The sequence below is a fragment of the Ranitomeya variabilis genome, chromosome 8, assembly GCF_051348905.1.
Source record: "Ranitomeya variabilis isolate aRanVar5 chromosome 8, aRanVar5.hap1, whole genome shotgun sequence".
Taxonomy (NCBI): domain Eukaryota; kingdom Metazoa; phylum Chordata; class Amphibia; order Anura; family Dendrobatidae; genus Ranitomeya; species Ranitomeya variabilis.
Window position 1 is genome coordinate 55660448 of NC_135239.1, and position 21392 is coordinate 55681839.

Below are 21392 nucleotides of genomic sequence, written 5' to 3' on the forward strand. Positions count from 1 at the left end.
AAAAAAACACAGGTGCAGCATAACCGATGAGGCAGCCACTCACGGCCTTCCAAACTAATGGAGGGGGTAGCTGCTTGGCACATTGCTGCACATAAAAAACTTGTATGTGGCGCTGTTCACACAATGGAGATGCACAGCATCCAGGCAGGCCTAGTAGTGACACCCTTCTATTAGATCAGGCGGGCCTGCCCAGCGCTATCCAAATGCACCCCATGTGAACAGACACCACAGTTTACAAGAGAAAAATGGGCCCAACTGCACCCCGAAAAAAAGTGCAAAAAACACATAAAAAAAAAAAAATATTTTTATGTGAGGTATTAGTTGATATTTTGGCCAAAATAAAGAAGCTCATGACCCACCGTCAAGGGTCCCCACGCTCATGAGTCCTAACTCTAAAATAGCTAAAAGCACAAAAAGAGGATTCAGAGATCCTCCAAAAATGAGAAAAAACAGCAAAACATGGCTGTACATGTACTATATGACAACACCCAGGATCATAATCCTCTCCAACCGCTACACCAATGAGTCCACCCTGTGCCAGGGTAATATGTTCAAGTCCCTGCGGCTTTGCTTGTTTGTTAGGAAAGCCCTGCATGTGTTGCAGCTATCGAACATCTGCGGGGACTCAACTTTATTTCCGAGCACGCCCGAGTCACTCAGTTAGCACATGAGGACTGGACAGGGCCGGACTGGCCATCTGGCAATTCAACCACATGCCAGAAGGGCCTGTCTGGTCATGGGCTGCCTTGTCTGCTACGTTGTTAGCAGAATTTGTGTTCTCAAGACATCCATACTGTTAAGAGTTGTGATGGAGCACAAAGTCGCTGACTCCATCACTTACCCCAGCAGGCCACGGGTATCATTAGAAATATTGGTCTTGTAGTAAATCTTCCTTTCCTCCATCGAGGGTCATACTAGTGATATACCCCATCTACTTCATGGGGACAACATGGACCTGTGTGATTTCAGCCCCCGTCCATGCCTGGGCTCGGATAACACCTTATCTGACCACGTTCGCTCATCACTAAATCCTATAGATCCAAAATGAAACATATTTGTCAGGAGCAAACGTACACTGCAAATGCAGCTTAAAGCTTTTTTCCACATTGGACCGTGCCCAAAATGTAGATCCTTTCTGACAAGTTGTCAATCAGTACTGAGAAAAGTAGATTTGTAGTGTGACAATTGCTACCATCAATAATGCAATTAATTGAATAGAAAACTAGAGCTTGATCCCGCCACCATGTGATTTTCATTTAGTCGCTGCGTGCCACATTTGCACCCCAGAGGATCCTGGCATGACATATTTACTTTCAAGTGGTTGAGCGATTGACGAGCGATTATGGTCATTTTCTGACTGTTTAAATAGCAGTTCCCAGAGCTGATGCTTTTGCTCCCAGAACATTTGGAAATGCTCTCACAAGCTTTTAGAGGAGCCGGCGTTACCTGCCCCGCTGTTACCGCAGGAGCCACTGGCCACAGTTCACCGGCAGCAGCCAGTTCACATAAATACAATCTAACAAGACATTTCTTTGGGAAAATGCTGAAAGCTTCCATTAGCCTACACCTGGGGTATAGAAGTCCAAACTGAAGTGGGCTCTGCGATATTTCAGCTTTGAGAAACAATATAATGATTCTTCGTAATACTTAATTTTCTCTGGAACATAAATTACAATAGCACAGAAAATGCGAAAGAGAAAAGAATACAGGAGCCACTAAACCACATGCTTGAAATGACAGCATAATGAAACAACATTTAACTTATTAGCTATAAATATACAGTATGTGCTTAATATGAAGTGATATAAGAGATGATAGAAAAAAAAAAAAGTAATGTAACCCAAGGCCTCCATTGTTCATCCAGCAACGAGAGCATATGAAAAAATCATCCGATTTTCATCCAGGAAAAAAAACCAACAATTTTTCATCTATATGGTCATCCGTATGGCTTTAGTTTTTATCAGCAGAAAATAAAATTTACAAAACCAAACTGAGTTTACGGTATATTAATAATGGCACTGTATCCAAAAAGATTGGATCCTGTATGGTTGATCTGGATGGGATGTGTTTTTTTCACCCACCCATAGACTTTTATGTCTAATCCAAAAGCCCAACTGGATAACATATCTCCTAGTGCTGTTCGAGACCGAAAATATGATTAGGATCACACAATCCTACTGTACCTGATTTGCTAGTAGAGAAGGTTAAAAGCAAGCAGGCATTTAGTATGTCAAGTGATTACCCTGACAGATTTCCTACCCATAAAAGCAGGAGTTGATCAGCAATTACTGATCGTGCGGTCTCTAGTTTACATGGATGTGCTGCTGACAATGATAATTTTTAGACCTACACAAAAATTAGCCAACAAATGAGCGATTTGCTGACTGCGGCCATACTTATGTGGTCTAGAGATCAGAAATGAGGGATCTAAGAAATGTCTGTTGGGTCAATTGTCAGTCGGTGGAAAAAGGCCTCTAATCTTGATCTCTCTCTCCTCAATATTAATCTAAAGACAGTAGGAGCAAAGAGAGTTGCAAAGAAGTAACAGAAGACTGCGGAATCTGACTACATATAAGCTTATTTGTAGTCCGCCACCGTGGAGACACACAGGTCTACATAAGAAGAAACATTTTTTAATTTGAAGGGATACAGTCAGTGATACATCACTGGAATCAGGGTCTCAGCCTCTACATCATGCTGCTTTCAGATGGGACAGCAAAAACCTGATGACAGATTTCCTTACATAACGGACAGTTTTTCTTTTGCTCTCTTTCCCGTCATCACAATTTCAGCTGCATCTGCATCCTCAGGATCTGGATACCATTGAACAGAATGGCGGATCAGGGAGCTGAAGGTTGAGTGTGTGGGGGGGTGAGGGCCATTATACTTAATCAGAGGCTGTGACAACTAGAATACTGTCTGAGGGGCTGTAGGGGACTGTGAGGGCCCCGTATTAAGTTGTGAACTGTGAGGGCCCTGATACGGAGTTGGAGACTGTGGGTGAGCTCACCCTCTGTGGGGTGCTGTGGTGACCCTAATACTGTATGAAGGGCTGTGGGCATATTTATGCTAAGTGGTGGGCTGAGGGGACCTTCATACACGCTGGAGGCCATTATACTGAGTGTGGGGCTGTAGGGGCCCTCATACTGAGTAGGGGGCTGTAGGGGCCCTCATACTGAGTAGGGGGCTGTTGAAGCCATTATATTTTGTGTATGGGAGGTGAGGACTATGGAGTTACTATACTTTTTTGGAGGCACTGAGTAGTCATCGTGTTCTATATACTGGGTTAAAACTGTGTGTGGACTGATTCACTGTGACGCACACGCATCGTGTGTGCATATATATGTGTATACATACATACATACATCCACACACACATTTGTGCATACATACTTTTTTTTTTAGCTATGGGGCCCTGTGATTTCTATGTATGCCACTGGCTTTGATCTGCTAGGAAATGTGGGCATCTCAGTGGCTGTGGTTAGCCTATTATTCAGAAGTAGATATTAATGCATTCTTATTAAAGATATATACTGTGATTCTTCCCTTTCACTTTCCTGGGCTGTGGGTGACACATAGTTCCCTCTTTTGTATAACGATATACTCTCCAATATTAGTAGGGCTCCATGCTGTGATTTTAAACCCATTTTGCTGATTTTCTTAACTCTCCATTTACTCCAGCATTATACAATTATACATAGGGAATTACCAACTTATTAACAATTAGTTTGGTCAACTTAAAGGCAACCTGTCACGCTGTACATGCCGTCCAATCTGTGGACATCACAGTATAGAGCAGGAGAAGCGGACTTATATTTCATTCATGGAAATCCCTGGCGTTTGTACACCTATAAGTCCAGTGGGCGGTGCCATCCCTCCATCGAGTCATATAGGGAAGCCTGTCAATCACTGAATAGGACCTCCCACTGGACTGATATGCATGCAAATACGAGGAAATACAATGAACAAAATGTAAGTCTTACAGAAACTTCGCCTGATAAAAATGTGTATAATTCTTCTCGGCTCCTCCTGCTCTACATCATTATCCTGCAGATCAGATACAATTTTGAACATGACAGGTTCCCTTTAATATATCCTGAAAAAAAATTAAGAAACTAGGCGAATAGTGTTGCTTAAAAATACTCTACCATTCTTTGTATACAGCTCTCGCGCCCACCTATGTGTCTCTATGGTAAAAGACTGCAAACAAGTCACTATAGAATAATAAGAAAGCCTGGCTCAAGAATAAAAAGCCAATTACTTGGGCTATCAATCAATTTCTAACCTTTATGCGTAAAGAGACAATTAAAATATATATATTTTTTTTAATTAGACTTTTTAAGAACTTACATTGGAAGACTATTATAAACAAAATGAAATAAAATATTCACATATCCTTTGCAGTAAACTCAGTATTTTAAAATGAACTTTCATATTTTTATTACTTGATATAATCATGTGGAACTAATGGTAAATTGTACAAAAAAAAATAATGATTGTAGTTTTACTGAGATCTGTACCCAGATACTAGTATATAAACATACAAATGTATTGGAAACTATTTTAGCCTGGCAAGCAAATTTTTTTTTTTGTGTGTTTAAATTGCATAAAAAAGACTAAAAAATTCATAAGATCTGTTTCACAAATCACCAATTCAACCAAAAAAAGCCTATAATAAAAATGACAAAAGATTTGTTCTTATAGCTGATAAAATATTGATGCCGGCGCATTCAAGTAAAGTTACTTTCTGTGTTCTGATTTAATGAATCGTTTGAGCAGTATCTGACGGAGTGACACAGATGGAGGGCTCGTTGAAGCCTACGCTAATACCTACTAGTATGGACTTCCTTGGGACGGTGAATCTAGAACAATGTGTCAGACTGAAGCAATATCAAAAGATATTAAGTGCTGTGCCAAAGAGGCTACAATGTTGGACCACAACGTTCCTTGACCTGTGAAAGTCTCCAAAGTACTTCCTTGCCCCAGAGGCTCAAATGACTCATAAAACCCGCAACAAGAAGCAAAAGTAACACTGCCACATTTACTGGAAATGACCGTAAATTGAAGATATGGATCTTCTTTATCTCGTTATGGGAAAGTTGACGGTTTAATGTTCTAGCACAATAGGTTTTATTTTTTTTTTCTTTACACACAGAACAATTACCAAAACATTAGATTATTACCTACAGATTAGATATGTGATATCAATGATTACGGTATATTATTACTCTTATATAAGAGTCGCTGGGAATACTAAAGTATTGTCTAATTATCAGCTGAATCAAATAACGACATATTAAAAAAAACGGGCTTTACTTTCTCTAGTCTTTTAAAGAAGTTCAAACGTGGACAGTTTTTGCTGTTTTTTTTATTTGCGCTGCTCTTCTGATTATTTATTGCATTTTTTTTTTTTTAAATATGCCGTACAGTACCAGAGATAAGGGCCTTTTTTCCGTAATACTAATTTTAAAAACAAAACAAAAAAAAACATGAATAAACTCCCAAATTACCACTAAAGAATTCCAGAAAAAATAATAGAAATCACAAACAAAGCAACATTCAAAAACAATAAAAAGAATATGTATCAATACGATGTATATTATGTAATTCTTAGGGCAAACTTAGATTAGGCAATCCGAGCGAGCTAAGTGTAAATAAATGGTTAATGCTGAATGATAAATCTAATTTTAAGACTGTGTGGTCAAGATTTACACCAGCTATTATAGTTGGCTTACTTCTTGCCAAAAATGTGAATTCCTATTTTTGCCGCATGAAGTCATACGTTAGGCCACACTCCTTTTCCCAACAAGCTCCTCTTTTCATCAAAATCACACCACCTTGCCAGACAAGTTGTAAAAAGTATGTCAAGTTTTTTTTTTCCTTTTGAAGGAGGGGGTACTCAAAAGAGACCCGAATTCTGGTACATTTAATGTGATAAATATACCCTGCTGTGTGTAGAGCAGACCTGGGCGAACTGCAAACTGGAGGCCACATCCGGCCCTCTGGCTGCTCTAGTCTGGCCTGTGGACCGAGACAGCCGAAGGGCTGATGAAGTGGCTCACGGGCTGCACCATGCCCTCTCCCGTGGGGGGCTCACACGGAATATATGGAGGATATGTGGGGGGCTCACACGGTATATATGGAGGCTATGCGGAGTGCTCATACTGTATATATGGAGGCTATGCGGAGTGCTCATACTGTATATATGGAGGCTATGTGCAGTGCTCATACTGTATATATGGAGGTTAAGTAGAGTGCTCACACTGCATATATGGAGGCTATGTAGAGTGCTCTTACTGTATATATGGAGGCTATGTGAAGCTCACACTGTATATATGGAGGCTATGTGGAGCGCTCACACTGCATATTTGGAGGCTATGTGGGGACTCAAACGGTATATATGGAGGCTATGTGGAGTGCTCACACTATATATGGAGGCTATGTGGGGGCTCACACTATATATGGAGGTATGTGGTGTGCTCACACTGTATAAATGGAGGCTATGTGGGGGGCTCACACTGTATAAATGGAGGCTATGTGGGGGGCTCACACTGCATATATGGAGGCTATGTGGGGCTCACACTATACATGGAGGCTATGTGGCGTGCTCACACTGTATATATGGTTGCGTGGGGGGTTCACGCTGTATATTAAAGGCTATGTGGGCAGCTCATGCTGTATATAGGGATCTAGGTGAGTGCTCATACTGTATATAAGGTTACTTGGTGGGGCTCAGTATATATTGGAGGCTATGTGGGGGGCTGCTCATACTGTATATGGTGTGCCTATGTGGGGGCGTGTGCTGTGTATAAGAGGCTATGTGGGGGCACACGCTGTATATAGTGAGGCTATGTGGGGGCACATATTATATACTTTTACCACAATGTACTGGAAAATGGAAAACAAATTCCAAGTGCAGTGAAATTGCAAGAAAAGTGCAATTCCACAATTGTTTTATGTTTTTTTTTTTTTTTTTAACAATGTTCATTCATGTTAAAAAAGGAACTGCCATTACGATTCTCCAGGTCATTTTGAGTTTGCAGACACCAAACATGTCAAGGTTCTTTTTTATTTAAGTGGTGAAAAAAAAATTCAAATTTTGAAAAAATAAATAAATGGCGCCATTTTCCGAGACCTGTAGCATCTCCATTTTTTCAGGATTTGGGTCTGGGTTATTGATATAATTTTGGAATAGATACGATCTTTTGATTGCCTGTTATTGCATTTTACCACAATGTTGCGGCGACCAAAAAAAGGTTATTCGGGCGTTTTGATTTTTCTTCTTATTACGCCGCTAATCGATTGGATTACCGGTAATTTACTTTATATTTTGATAGATCAGGTGATCCTGAACACGGCGATACCAAATATGTGTATTTTTTATTTTGAATGGGGCAAAAGGGGGGTGATTTGAACTTTTGTATTTTTTAAAATATTTTTAAAAACTTTTTTCTACTCTTTACTTGCCTTAATAGTCTCCTTAGGAGCCTTGATGCTGCGATCATCTGATCGCTTGTGCTACACAGAGCAGGGCTTCAGCCCCGTTATGTGTAGCAGAAATGATCATCTGCTAAGAGTGGAACCAAAATAGCTCTCTCACAGGGGCCTGCTCCCTTTTAAAAGGCAATAAAAATCATTTTGTGTGTCGTCAGCTCCTATTAAGTGCTATGGGTTTCCATGGTTACAGACTACATACAAACCTTGCGTTGTCAGATCCTACAGCTACAGTGTGGCACCTCTCTCTTGCTACTGACATGTGTTAGGTTAGCAGGGTGGGCTTGTTCATACTTTGTACCCCCAGGTATTCTATATACATCGTGTTGTAGGCATTCTGTGCATTGCGATATGATTAGTAATACTTACGCAGACAGCAGGACAATGGCAATTATTGACCATTCAGGGCCCGTGTGAGTTATATTCGTACTTGAAAATCTGAAAAAAATAAATAAAATTACAAAAATATAAATCACAAAATATAATTGGAAAATAAATGATGAGATTTACATAAAGAGCACATCACTAACATAAACGACCATTAGTAACACTTTATGTAAGAATGCGAAGTCATCTTGTGCAGTAACAGGTATTTAAAATGGTTATCCAGAACTATTTTAATTTTCGTACTGGGCCTCAGAACTAACAAAGGAATTAGCTGTCCCCCTGCCGGTTGTGTCCAATGCCAATATTTGCCAGCACAGAGTGGTCTCGCTACCAGTGGCAATTCCGCAGCTTCTGTTGACATCACATCAAGAGAGCAGCGGCTTCTCTTCCGCTCTGTTGCTCTGCCAATGCCATGCCGATTGACAGTTGGCTTCCCACTTCCTAACTGCGGGGAGCTGTCCGTCAATCAGCAGTCATGTCCCGTTTACACAGCAGCCCGGAAGAGCTGCTCTGTTGACGTGAAGCAGCAGAATTGCTGGTGCCTGATAGGTAGTTAGCACCCACCTATCTGTTCTGCCTGCTAGTTTTTAGGCCCATAGTAAAAAAATAAAATAGTCCTGGATAACCCCTCTAAAGAAAACCTGTCAATAAGATCCCCCCCCATCCCAAAGCCACATATATGGGCATGCAGGTCTCTGAAAGCTAAATCCATCAACACCTTTCTATCTTAAAGAAGTTGTCCACTGCTTGGACAACTTCTGATACTCCACACGTGGCCCCAATAAAACAATGAAGCTCATACCCAACTCCCGTGTCGGCGCCGTTCCCGTGGTGTCGGCACTAGTTCTCCCGGGCTCTCGTGCTGTCGCTGTGGCACCAGCATCCATTGAACTCCTGCTTTCGGAAAAATCGAGCATGAAGAGGAAGTCAGAGATCAGCTGCAGCCCTGACTTACTCTTCATGTTCGATTTGCCCAAATGCAGAGACAGTGACGCCATGCGGATTGGGCACCGGGGTCACGCGTCACAACACTGCACGAGAGCACCGGTGAGAGCGAGTGCTGACACCAAGGGAACAGCGCCGTCACCGGAGTATAAGCTTTATTATTTTATCGGGGGCACGTGAGGGGTATGAGACGAAGCAGTCCAAGTAGTGACCAACTTCTTTAAGATATAAAGGTGTTGATGGATTTAGCTTTCCGAGACCTGCATGCTTATATATGTGGTTTTGGGATGGGGGGGATCTTATTGAAAGAAGGAATAAAGTAGGAATGCAACAATTGTTATTCCATGGATGAATAATTATTTACCCAAACGTGCATTTTTACATGAAGGCAAATTTTGGTAGAGGATCAGCTTTATAGTGTGAATAATGAAGCCCGTCAATGCCGTCTGGCAGTGCGGACAATGAGATGAGCGGTGATTCCTGGTGCTGACAGTCTGCGACCATGTGACAGTGCTGTAAATCTGCGAGGCTGAAGATAATTGATAGAGACAGGCCTGATCCATCTGGGGACATGCCAACAAACAGGCTAAGGAGCAGCAAGTGCTGTGCAATATGTCCAGCTATTGATTGATGCACAGGGAGGCGATGTCCATGTACACGAACAGCAGTAGCTGCAGATATTTGTGTCTATTAACTTCTAGTCAATGTTCTTATTGATTGGCAAGCTCCCAACACTGGTCACGGCCATTAATATGCTCCTCGAGCAGCTATATACAGAGGGGTGGCGGATACAAAAATCCCCACCTGTAAGAGGCGATGGCATTCCACGCTACCGGTCACACGCACAGATACAGAATACACTGCTCGGAAAAGAACGCTACAACAAGGGATGTAATCATGGATTTCCAGTCTACATCTGTGCCACTTTATTGAACATTTGTGCCTTAGTTTAAAAAGAATTTCACTCTACAGATAAAGTTAGGTGGATATGCTAAAAACGTCTTAAAAATATGAGACCAAAACTTATAAAAAGAACTAGGATGCCAACCCAAAGTGTCCAGCAGCGGCCACCTACAGGAGAAGAAGGTGGCGGTACTCGTGATTTTTTTCCATCAAAGGTTCTTATAGATATGGAAACGACTGAACAAATGCCACTCTAGTCCACTGTCCGTGTGTCATAAAAATCGGTTTATCCCCTCTTTTTAACCACAGAGAAGGCTGTAGACCAGTGTTTCCCAAGCTCCGGTCCTCAGGGTACGCAACCGGTCATGTTTTCAGGATTTCCTGAAAACAGAGCCCCTGAGGTGTCAGAATAGCGGAACCCCATAAGTGACCCCATTTTACAAGCTACATCCCCCCAATGAATTTATCTAGGGGTGTAGTGAGCGTGTTGGCTCGACATGTGCCTGACAGAATCTTATACCATTGGGCGGTGAATAAAGAATGTTTACAGAAGAAATATTACGAATAATTACATTTTTACCACTAAAATGTTGGTTTAGCTCCAAATCTATAATTTTAATAAAGGTTAATAGGAAAAAATGGACCTCACAGTTTGTTGTGCAATTTCTCCTGAGTGCACAGCAGCAGTAGGAACAAGCAGCAGTGGATGTTGCTGTGGGAAAATTGCAAATCTGCCATTGAAGTGCCAATACGTTGTAGTGCCTGTACGTTGAAGTCACTAGTACGTTGTAGTGCCCGTACATTATGCCCAGCACGTGCTTCTGGAGACACGCAGCTGTAAATTAAGTGGGCTCTCATCATTACAGAAATGCCAAACATGTGGATGTTAAATACGGTTTAGGCACTCCTGTGTATCCTTGACATATCGGTCTCTTTCAGGAATATATATAATTCTCTGTAAGGCCCCTTTGGTCCCAGTTCTGATCAACATTATCAGATCATTCTCCTCTCCTATCTCAGGTACAAGTTGATTCAATGCGAAATGTAGATTCTTTGGGCTGGAAAGTTATCCCATTTTGGCTCAAGCTTAGTTATCATAGGTTCATCACTCTTGAATGTAGTAAAGGATAACTCATGTAAAAAGGGGGAGGGGCTAGAGAATAGCATAGAAACAAATTGTCATGGGGATACCGCAACAAAGAGGGGTCAGAAGATCGCAGTGTCTGCTTTCACTAACTCCTGCACTGATTAGAACAGCTTCACCATCTTATTAAACAGTGCAGGTTTTTTTCCTTGCTGCCAGTGCAAGGGTTTATCAGTTCAGTTGATCTCCTGTAGCTCTCCAACCTAGATTGTTTCAGCTGTTCAGTGTTGGGCACTCCCATCTGGCATATATACTCGCCAATGACACTTGGGAATTGCCAATGATAGTTTTTACTGCCTGGTTAGGAGTTGGAGGTGAAGTTCGTGTTTGGAGAGTTGTTTAGGAGATTATTGCTTGGACATTGTTTGTGTGTTCATCCTCTCCTATTTAGATTCACCTTCCTACACCTCACCTGTGTACCACTCTGTTTGTTGCATGTATTTTGTATGATTGTAGTTTCATTTATCCTTGTCCATCTACCCTTGTTTGTCTGGTAAGTATTATCCTATACACTTCGGTCTCACACCTGCTGGGGTGCGGGAGGGAACTGATAAGGATTAATATAGGAGCATAGGAAGGCACGTGACCCTGACGTCTCCACCTTCAGGAGTAATCCGGAGACAGGGATAGACTATGGCGCCCCTTGTTAGAGGGATTGGGTAGGAGTCCACAGTCCCTAGTAACTACTTGACATAACTGAACAAGCTTTTATACTCAATAATAGCTCAGTTAATAGGGCTCAATGGAAAGATGATAAAGAGCAATTAAGAGAGTATAAATTGGAGTAGCTATAATAAATAATAAATGCATGTTTCTAAAACAACAGTTTTATGAGGAAGGAGAAACCACTGGTCGGTTATTAGCCAAACTAGCGTAGGCACAACAAGATAATACATTTACATACCAGTTAAGAGATAGGCAGGGTAAGGTATCTAAAAATACTGAAATCTTGCATAGATTCTATGTTAGCCACTACTCTTCCAGGGTTTGCTACTCCCAGGGGGAGCTAGTGGAATATTTAGCTGGAAATGGATTCCCCACTCTAAAACATGAAAAAAAATACAGCTACCAAAGATTAAGGAGGTATTTGTATCAATTGTATGGGGATTGTCACGTTTGCTGATTGAAACAACTAAAAACAGGAATTCAACTTGAGTAATTCTGAATTTTTTTAATTTAATTTTTTTTAGGTATTTACAATAAGAGCTCAGGAAACGGTTTCTGTTCTTTCTATCTCAGTCATTGGAATAGTAGACTATGTTGTGAGGCATAAAACTACCAAGGGTATCATGTCCTTGATGTATAACTCTCTGCTACCAAGAATCCTGGGGGATCTTATGCCTGCAGTCAAAAATAGGTGGGAGAGAGAAGTGTGACATATATATCCATGGAAGAATGGGTGGACATCTTGGACTCAATAACATATCCATAAGAACAGTTGTGACCTCCGCTGGGCTGTTTTGGGTTCATAGAGTTTATAGAACCGCAAAAGATGGGTCTCAGATCGGAAGATAGTGTCCCCAGAATTGATCCATTTGGTTTGGTCATGTTCTTAACTGGGTGACCGATTGGAGAACGTCGGCAGAGTAATTTGGGAGGTCTTTAACACTCCAATTTCTATTAATCCTAAATCTTGCATCCTGGGTCTAGTGGGAGACATCGGAGGATCCTCTCCAGGGCAGTTAGCCATAGTTAAACTAGTCTACCATGTAAGGAAGACTACTGCAAAAAAAAAAACTAGCTAGCAAGTAGTGATGAAATAGTTCGGGGATTAAACCATACAATCCTAATGGAGAAAAAAGTATGTATTAAAATGGGATCTATTGGTACATTTAGAAAACAATGGGGAGACTGGATCAGATGCCTGGCAGTAGTGTCTGAAGTATTGGCGTTGGATGTAACCTTCAATTTATTAGTGCTAGGATGAAAGGGTTCTTTAAATACTTTATAAGATTTTGTATTACGTAGTTATGCACTCAGAGTCAGATCGAGTTAGTCAATTTATTTTTTTGTTATTGGAATTTGAAGGTTATTCCTATGAACAGTGTATATGCATTCTTGTTTGAAGTTGTTTTTGCTGATGAGGCATATTCTGAAAATGTACCAGTCTACTGTTCTAAATCCCGTTATTTCTGATGCTTCAATAAAGAAACTTCTCTTGATTAAAAAATAAAAAATGTCTTTTAGGCACACTGGGGCATTTGGATTCGGGGGCGCAGAATTAGCTGAATTTCTTTTGGGTGGCGTGGAGCCATTTCACTTTTGCAGAGCTTTTTTGTTACCATTAATGTGGAAGCCCCCAATATTTCCATTAACAGATGACGGACTTGAGTGGGGACTGCTTTTTTGTGGATTGAGTTGAAGCTTTTATTGAGAACATTTTACATAACATTTCGGATCACAGTTATTTGGCACGCTACGCTGAGCACTTACTTTGGGGTTTCCATCTAAATCTCTCAGTGATGTGATTCAGGTGAAACCCCCGATGGATCCATTCACTATAGCGAAGCACCTGAGTTACGCTGGAGTCCGTCTGGCCTCTGTTTGGCGGTGTCCTTTTTAGAAGTGCACAAAACTGTGGCGGACCGTGCTTTTACACACGCTTAAAGAGACGGACACTACCAGATCACAGATCAGACGGCGTCCACAGTGCCTCCATCTGCCTCATTATTGGGAATCTTCTGCCAGAGGTTACATTTGAATCACATATTTCAGAGATTTACATGGAAACCCATTTGTAAGCACTCAGCGTAGAGCGCAGGATAAATGTGAGCTGAGCCTTACTGCGATCTTTGGGAGACATAATGAACAAATCAACAGCAGTTGAAAAATGTGATTTATTTTTTACGCCGTTCCTCGTGCGGTATAAGTGATTAGACAGCTTTATTCTTTGTCTTGGTGCGATTACGATACCAAATTTATATCGGGTTTTTATGTCTGGCTGCTGTCACACACACAGACTTTTTTTTTTGCAAAAAATAAGTTTTTGCATCACCAAGTTTTGAGAGCTATAATTTTTCCACATTTCAGCTGATAAGCCCTCACATGGCTGTTATTTCGTGGGACGAGTTGACGTTTTTTATTGATACCATTTTCGGGAACATGACATTTTTTGATTGCTTTCTATTCCGATTTTTGAGAGGCAGAATGAACAAAAAACAGCAATTCAGGATTTATTTTTATGCCCTTCTCCGAATGGTAAAAATGAGAAGGAACTTTATTCTTCGGGTCAGTACTATTACAGCGATATCACATTTATATCTTTTTTTTTTATGTTTTGTCGCTTTTACACAAAAACTGTTTTATAGAAAAATAATTATTTTTGCATCACTATAACTTGTTTATTTTTCTGCTGACGGAGATGTATGGTGGCTTGTTTTTTCTGCGGGGCAAGATGGTGTTTTCAACAATGTCATTTTTATTTACATACATATTTTTGATCGCAAGTTATTCCACTTCATGTTCAGCGGTATGATGAAAACACATTTTTTGCCACTTTTTTTTTTAGGGGCTCACTGTGGGGGTTAATTAGTGACTGTTTTATAGATAAGGTCGCTCTGGATTTTGGATTTCTTTTTTTGTTTAAATATTTTTTAAAAAATGTTTTACTTTTTCACTTAGTCCCTCTATGAGACTAACTTTTGTCACTCTGATAGCATGGCAATCTCAGGCTACTATGATGACCATCGGGCCTTCATAATGACGTCGCAGGTGTGCAGATTGGACAGGAGAGGGAGCCCCTCACTCTCCCAGCCTCCTAAATGTCGCGATCGATATTGGTAGCATTTAGAAACAGCCAGGGGTGGTGCGGGCACTGCTCCTGGCTGTGAGAGCTGGGGCTCGGCTGCCATGTAAGCAGTTTCAGGCGGCGATCGCTCTACAGCTCCTGTGCCATGCGAGATCCCATGACGTACCCATACGTCAACGGTAAGGAACCCCTATCCGACCATGACGTATAGGTAAGTCAAATGTCGTGAAGGAGCTAAAGATAGGTCAGAGTCTGATCATTGTGGCTAATGTACATGTGAATTTACTAAAACTACAGGAAGTTTGAGTGCTAAAAAAAAAACAACAAAAAAACAAACGGAAATTGCAACATTTCTAATTTTAGAGTGGCAGCCCTTGATTCTTACAACTAAGGCTTCTTTCACACTTCAGTTATTTGGTGTCAGTCACTTCCGACATAATGACGGATCCGTCACAATTGTTGAAAAAACGGATGTAACGGATCCGTTTTTTTGACGGATCCGTTACTCGGGGGTTGTATATACTTTTTGGAGCATGCGCAATTGAAAAAACGGATTGGGGCGACGGATCCGCTGAAATGACGGTCGCGACGGATCCGTCGCCCATAGGCGGCCACTCTAAGAAATGACGGACGCGACGGATCCGTCGCGATCCGTCATTTCAACGCAGACAAAAAACGTTGCAATGACCGTCAATGTCTAGATGACGTCCGCCAAATTTTGACGGATCCGTCGCATGACGGATGGAACGGACGAACATCCGTCACAATCCGTCGCTAATGCAAGTCTATGGGGAAAATAACGGATCCGTCACAAAAAATGACGTATCCGTTTTTTGAGGAAAATGACGGTTTTAGACTGACGCTAAACAACTGAAGTGTGAAAGAGGCCTAAGGAGTGGTTCCGGGTCACAACCCAGGCAGGTGAGGATACACAATCCCTTGCTCCCTGTCTTATATTGGGGGTATCACACTTGGAACGCCTTTACTCTTTTTCTTTTCACTGATCTACACAATAGAATATTTTCTGATTCAACATTTATTTAAAAATTGGTTTCTTCTCATAACTACTCATCGACACGTGTAATCAGGCCAGTAAACAAGCGACAATTGGCTTGGATATAGATGATCGGTGCTCATCAACAGGCCAGAATCTGAATGCATCTAAAGTACTTTGTTGCTTAAAAATCCCTACTGTACTGGGAATCTATGACACTAGCGAAAAAGGGAGCATAGATACAAAAAAATATACAAAAGGTGTATAAATATTTTATTATGGTCCAAATATCAAAAGATAACATACAAACAATTAAATACATACATGGCAGAATACATTTAAAAAATTCCAACATGTAACAATGAGGAAAAAACCAACCAGTACACTAATGGTATGGCACACATCCACAGTAAGACCTGGGTAAGTATTGGAAGTCACCAAATTCTCAATAGCCCTATAATAGGGAATCGTTTCTCAGAGACCATAGCCCCATATTGTCCTGTCCATCCGCACATTCCATATTCATACTCATTAATGAGGCAAAGTAAACTCACCCATGGTAGATCTGGATTCCTATGTGGCCTTCCCACAGCCCCTGACGCGCGTTTCGCGTAATTGCTTTCTCAAAGGGGAAGTGAACCTGGGAATCTGCCTGAGATCAGAGGCGTCACAACCTTAATGCACGATGTGCAATATACTACGTGGCCTGTGTTATACACTACGTGGCCTGTGTTATACACTACGTGGCCTGTGTTATACACTACATGGCCTGTGTTATATACTGCGTGCGTGGGCTGTGTTATATACTGCGTGCGTGGGCTGTGTTATATACTGCGTGAGCTGTGTTATATGCTACGTGAGCTGTGTTATATGCTACGTGGGCTGTCATACACTCCGTGGGCTGTGCTACATGCTACGTGGGCTGTGCTACATGCTACGTGGGCTGTCCAATAGACTACGTGGGCTGTCCAATAGACTACGTGGGCTGTCCAATAGACTACGTGGGCTGTCCAATAGACTACGTGGGCTGTCCAATAGACTACGTGGGCTGTCCAATAGACTACGTGGGCTGTCCAATAGACTACGTGGGCTGTCCAATAGACTACGTGGGCTGTCCAATAGACTATGTGGGCTGTCCAATATACTATGTGGGCTGTCCAATATACTACGTGGGCTGTGCAATATAATACGTGGGCTGCTATATACTGCGTGGGCTGTGCAATATACTACGTGGGCTGTGCAATGTACTACGTGGGCTGTGCAATATAATATGCGGGCTGTGCAATGTACTGCGTAGGCTGTGCTATATACTACATGGCTGTGCAATATAGAACGTGGGCTGTGCAATATACTACGTGGCCTGTGTTATACACTACGTGGCCTGTGTTATACACTACGTGGCCTGTTATACACTACGTGGGCTGTGTTATACACTACGTGCATGGGCTGTTATATACTACGTGAGCTGTCATACACTCCGTGGGCTGTGCTATATACTCCGTGGGCTGTGCTATATACTCCGTGGGCTGTGCTATATACTACGTGGCTCTGCAATATACTACGTGGCTGTGCAATATACTATGTGGCTGTGCAAAATACTACGTGGGCTGTGCTATATACTACGTGGCTGGCCGCAAACAATCAGCGACATGCGCAGTCCGGCTGCGAATTGGCGCGGGATTTGAACAATGCTTCGCTAATTGGTCGCGGCCGGCTGAATCCTGTTTATTTAATGTACTATTCTAAAATCTTCATAAATAAACTACATACATATTCTAGAATACCTGATGCGTTAGAAATCGGGCTACCATCTAGTCTACTATATAACTGTCTAAGGATCACTTCCGTCTTTCTGTCTGTCCTTCTGTCTGTCTTTCTTTCTGTCTGTCACGGATATTCATTGGTCGCGGCCTCTGTCTGTCATGGAATTCCAAGTCGCTGATTGGTCGCTGCAAAACAGCCACGACCAATCAGCGATGGGCACAGTCTGGCGGCAAAATGGCCACTCCTTCCTCCCCGCAGTCAGTGCCCGCTCCATAATCCCCTCCAGTCAGCGCTCACACAGGGTTAATGGCAGCGGTAACGGACCGCGTTATGCCGCGGTATAATGCACTCCGTTACTGCTGCTATTAACCCTGTGTGACCAACTTTTAACTATGGATGCTGCCTATGCAGCATCAATAGTTAAAAGATCTAATGTTAAAAATAATAAAAAAAAATTAAAAATCGTTATATACTCACCGTCCATCGGCCCCTCAGATCAGGAACAGGCCTTCCCGCTCCTTGCGACGCTCCGGTGACCGCTCCATGCATTGCAGTCTCGCGAGATGACGACGTAGCGGTCTCGCAAGACCGCTACGTCATCATCTCGCAAGACCGCAATGCACTGAGCGGTCACCGGAGCGTCGGTAACCGCTTCGCCTGGATGCGGGGCCAACGGAAGGTGAGTATATACCGATTTTTTATTTTAATTCTTTTTTTTAACAGGGATATGATGCCCACATTGCTATATACTACGTGGGCTGTGCTATACACTGCGTGGCCTGTATTATACACTACGTGGGCTGTGTTACACACTACGTGGGCTGTGTTACACACTACGTGGGCTGTGTTACACACTACGTGGGCTGTGTTACACACTACGTGGGCTGTGTTACACACTACGTGGGCTGTGTTACACACTACGTGGGCTGTGTTACACACTACGTGGGCTGTGTTATATACTACGTGAGCTGTGTTATATGCTATGTGGGCTGTTATACACTCCATGAGCTGTGTTATTTACTACATGCCTGTGCTATTTACTACGTGGGCTATGCTATATACTCCGTGGGCTGTGCTATATACTACGTGGCCTGTTATATACTACGTGGCTGTGCTATATACTATGTGGCCGGCCGTGAACAATCAGCGACAGGCGCAGTCTGGCTGCGAATTGGCGCGGGATTTGAACCACGCTTCGCTAATTGGTCGCGGCTGGCCGAATCCTGTGTATTCAATGTATTGTTCTAAAATCTTCATAAATAAACTACATACATATTCTAGAATACCCGATGCGTTAGAATCGGGCTACCATCTAGTATCCCATAATCACTTTATTGGATTCCCCTTCCAAGTTTGAAATCATTTTAACAGTTCTTTGCAAGTACCGTAATTACGGTATTTTTATCTGAGCCAAAGAAGAAATGAAAAAAACATGATAAATATCCCTTGACTTATGTAGGCAGCACATGTGGACACCTTTCTGTCTCTTTCATGGAGAGCAGCGGTCAGTAACACAGCACTGTAGAATCACACGTGATTTACTTGCACAGTGTGCATGTAGAAACTCACATGTCTGCATAGGAGCTGTAAGTTGTTTTTTTTTTTTTAAGCATTGTTAAAATATTTTTTACATGGTGCTAGACATAGATATTCTTTACCGCAAATATCATGCATGTATGGGGGTAGATTTTTTTTTTCTAAGGCATGTGGTCATGAAGTTCATGATCTTTGTAGCAGTACACCTGAGTTTTACACTTCGTTCCATCATCAACATTATTACACTTCCCAGCTCCCACCGTTTAGGTACAAACCTGGATTTTAATTCCTGCATCTATACAAGCAATCTTAATGTCAGATTACTAACTGGCAGCACTCATAATCAAAAAGGCGTACGAGGCACACTTGAAAAGATAAAAAAAAAAGTCTTGAGATTTACAGGAAGCCTAAAAATAACCCCAAACACTACATATTAAATGAGATAAAATACAAAACTCTGCCCTGAGCAACAGATTCTCCTACGAGAAATCAAAGGGGAAACCCATTCAGAACTGTGAAGACCACATCAGTGAGATCTGTGATCGTGGTCCACTGATTTCCAGAAAGATGGTGTTCTACATGGCACGTGAAAGGAATGGGTCGTCAGAAAATGACCTATTGTTTAAATCTGCCTTTTATGTTACATTTATTAAATAAAAAATTTGTTGTAGTTTTTTTTTTTCCAGATCACACTCTTATTTAAAAATAAAAATAGAAAACTTGCACATTTTCAAAATGATCACTGGGGCTTTTTAAGACTCGAACCTATTGCTCGTTAAGGAAATTTACATGTACATTAGCCACAATGAACAGTCCCCGACTACATCTTTTGTATTGAAGCATCTACCCAAAGAGTGCAAGGGTCATTGTGACATTACATATTGTGATTGGTGGATTCTGTGTCATCAGTTGTGTATTATAGAGGTGTTATCTGTAATGATAAGGAACCTTCCTGAAAGGACTGGAAGTCTGAGTCTAAAAAATCCCCAGTGGCCACTGTGAAAATTGTAGGTTTACTAATTTTTTTTTTTTTTTTTAATAACGATCATGGTATGAAAAATAAAAATGCCAAAGATTTAATAAAAACGCATGTAACACAAAAAGCAGATTTAAAGAATAAGTAATTTTCTATTTACAGTTTCCATTTAAAAGGAACTATAAACTGAAAAATACATGATAAAAAAAATTTCTCGTCTACTTTTAAGTCCAAGTGGGTGTCATCAAGATTTCACTGGAGGTGTGTAGTACTTCTCCCTGTATGATGAAGACCAATCATAAGCAGGCAGCAACACTCAAAAGAAAAGAATGCGCCCACAGAGCAGGTTTCTCAGTGTATGAGATGTAGTGATACAGCCCTGATCTCCTGGTCTAACCTCCTTCATGACTCAGTGTGGGAAGAGGGACAGAACAGCTGAGGTTAGCTGTGTCACATTACAAACCCTTCTATCATCTCTCCTCTCGTAGCATGGTTTTTACTGCCCCTCCCCCTCACTGTCTTTCCAGAGATGTATCAGTATCACACTTATGTCTGTTGTGCTCAACTTGTAATCGCTCTGCAGTAAGTTCAGAGAAGGGTGTCATTATATCACACATAGGGTGAATCCAGAACAGACAGGTTACTCCTGTGTGAGATGCAAGGACAACCCTGATCTCACTACAGAGTGATTACAAGTTGCCTGAGAACAGCAAACATAAGTGTGATTACTGACACACTCAGCTCAGCAGACATAAGTGTGATTTTTGGCATGCAAAGGCATTGTGAATCTTGATTTCTTTATTTGTCAGAATCTGACAAAACAAGTGTGATTACTGACACATTCAGCACAGCAGACATCGGTCTGATTACTGACACACTCTTATCAGAAGACCTGATAGAATGGTTTGTAATGTGACACAGATAAACTCAGCTGTTCTCCCTCCTACACACTGTGGAGATTAGACTAGAAGATCACCGAGACACACAGAGAAACCTGTGAACGTACTTTCTCTAGTAGGTTGCTGCCTTCTTATGATCGGTCCGCATCATAAAGAGAGAAGTACATGCTCTCAGTGAAAACTAACGCCCATTTAGCCTTCAAAAAAAAAGTTAATTTGTTAAGTTGCAAATAATTAAAAGAAAAATTTTAACAGGAATTTTATGATGTGCATAAATTGGGCTGTGGAAACTCTTCTTAAATGCATAGGAAGCATATCAGGGTTTTATTTCAGCATACAATGTGCACAGAAATCCATGTCAAATTTAACCTGTGTGAACATGGCCTTAGAATGTGTTTGCATTTGATGTACCCAGGACGTGTACTATATATCTGTACTAGCGCTGAACCCCCCATAATCAATGGTAGGGCTGTGGCACGCCAGGTACTGTATCTGGTAGCCCAAGTGAAGCAAATGATTTACCTTTTAGCTTACTTTGTAGCCTGACAGACAGACGTCCTCTGGAGAATAATGTGACATCTCAGTTTTGGTAACAAAAGCGT

At 41.6% G+C, this 21392-nt stretch overlaps 1 protein-coding gene across 2 annotated transcripts in view; it reads right to left on the bottom strand.

Moving 5' to 3' along the window:
* Positions 1 to 21392, bottom strand: part of RPAP2 (RNA polymerase II associated protein 2) — a 102234-nt gene that overhangs the window by 44906 nt on the left and 35936 nt on the right. For both annotated transcript variants that reach the window (XR_013218521.1, XM_077277256.1), the window contains exon 11: positions 7864 to 7932. Coding sequence is in view for 1 of the 2 variants with exons in the window: in XM_077277256.1 (XP_077133371.1) it covers positions 7864 to 7932 (69 nt within the window). In the remaining variant the exon portion in view is untranslated. The remainder of the gene's footprint in view (positions 1 to 7863; positions 7933 to 21392) is intronic.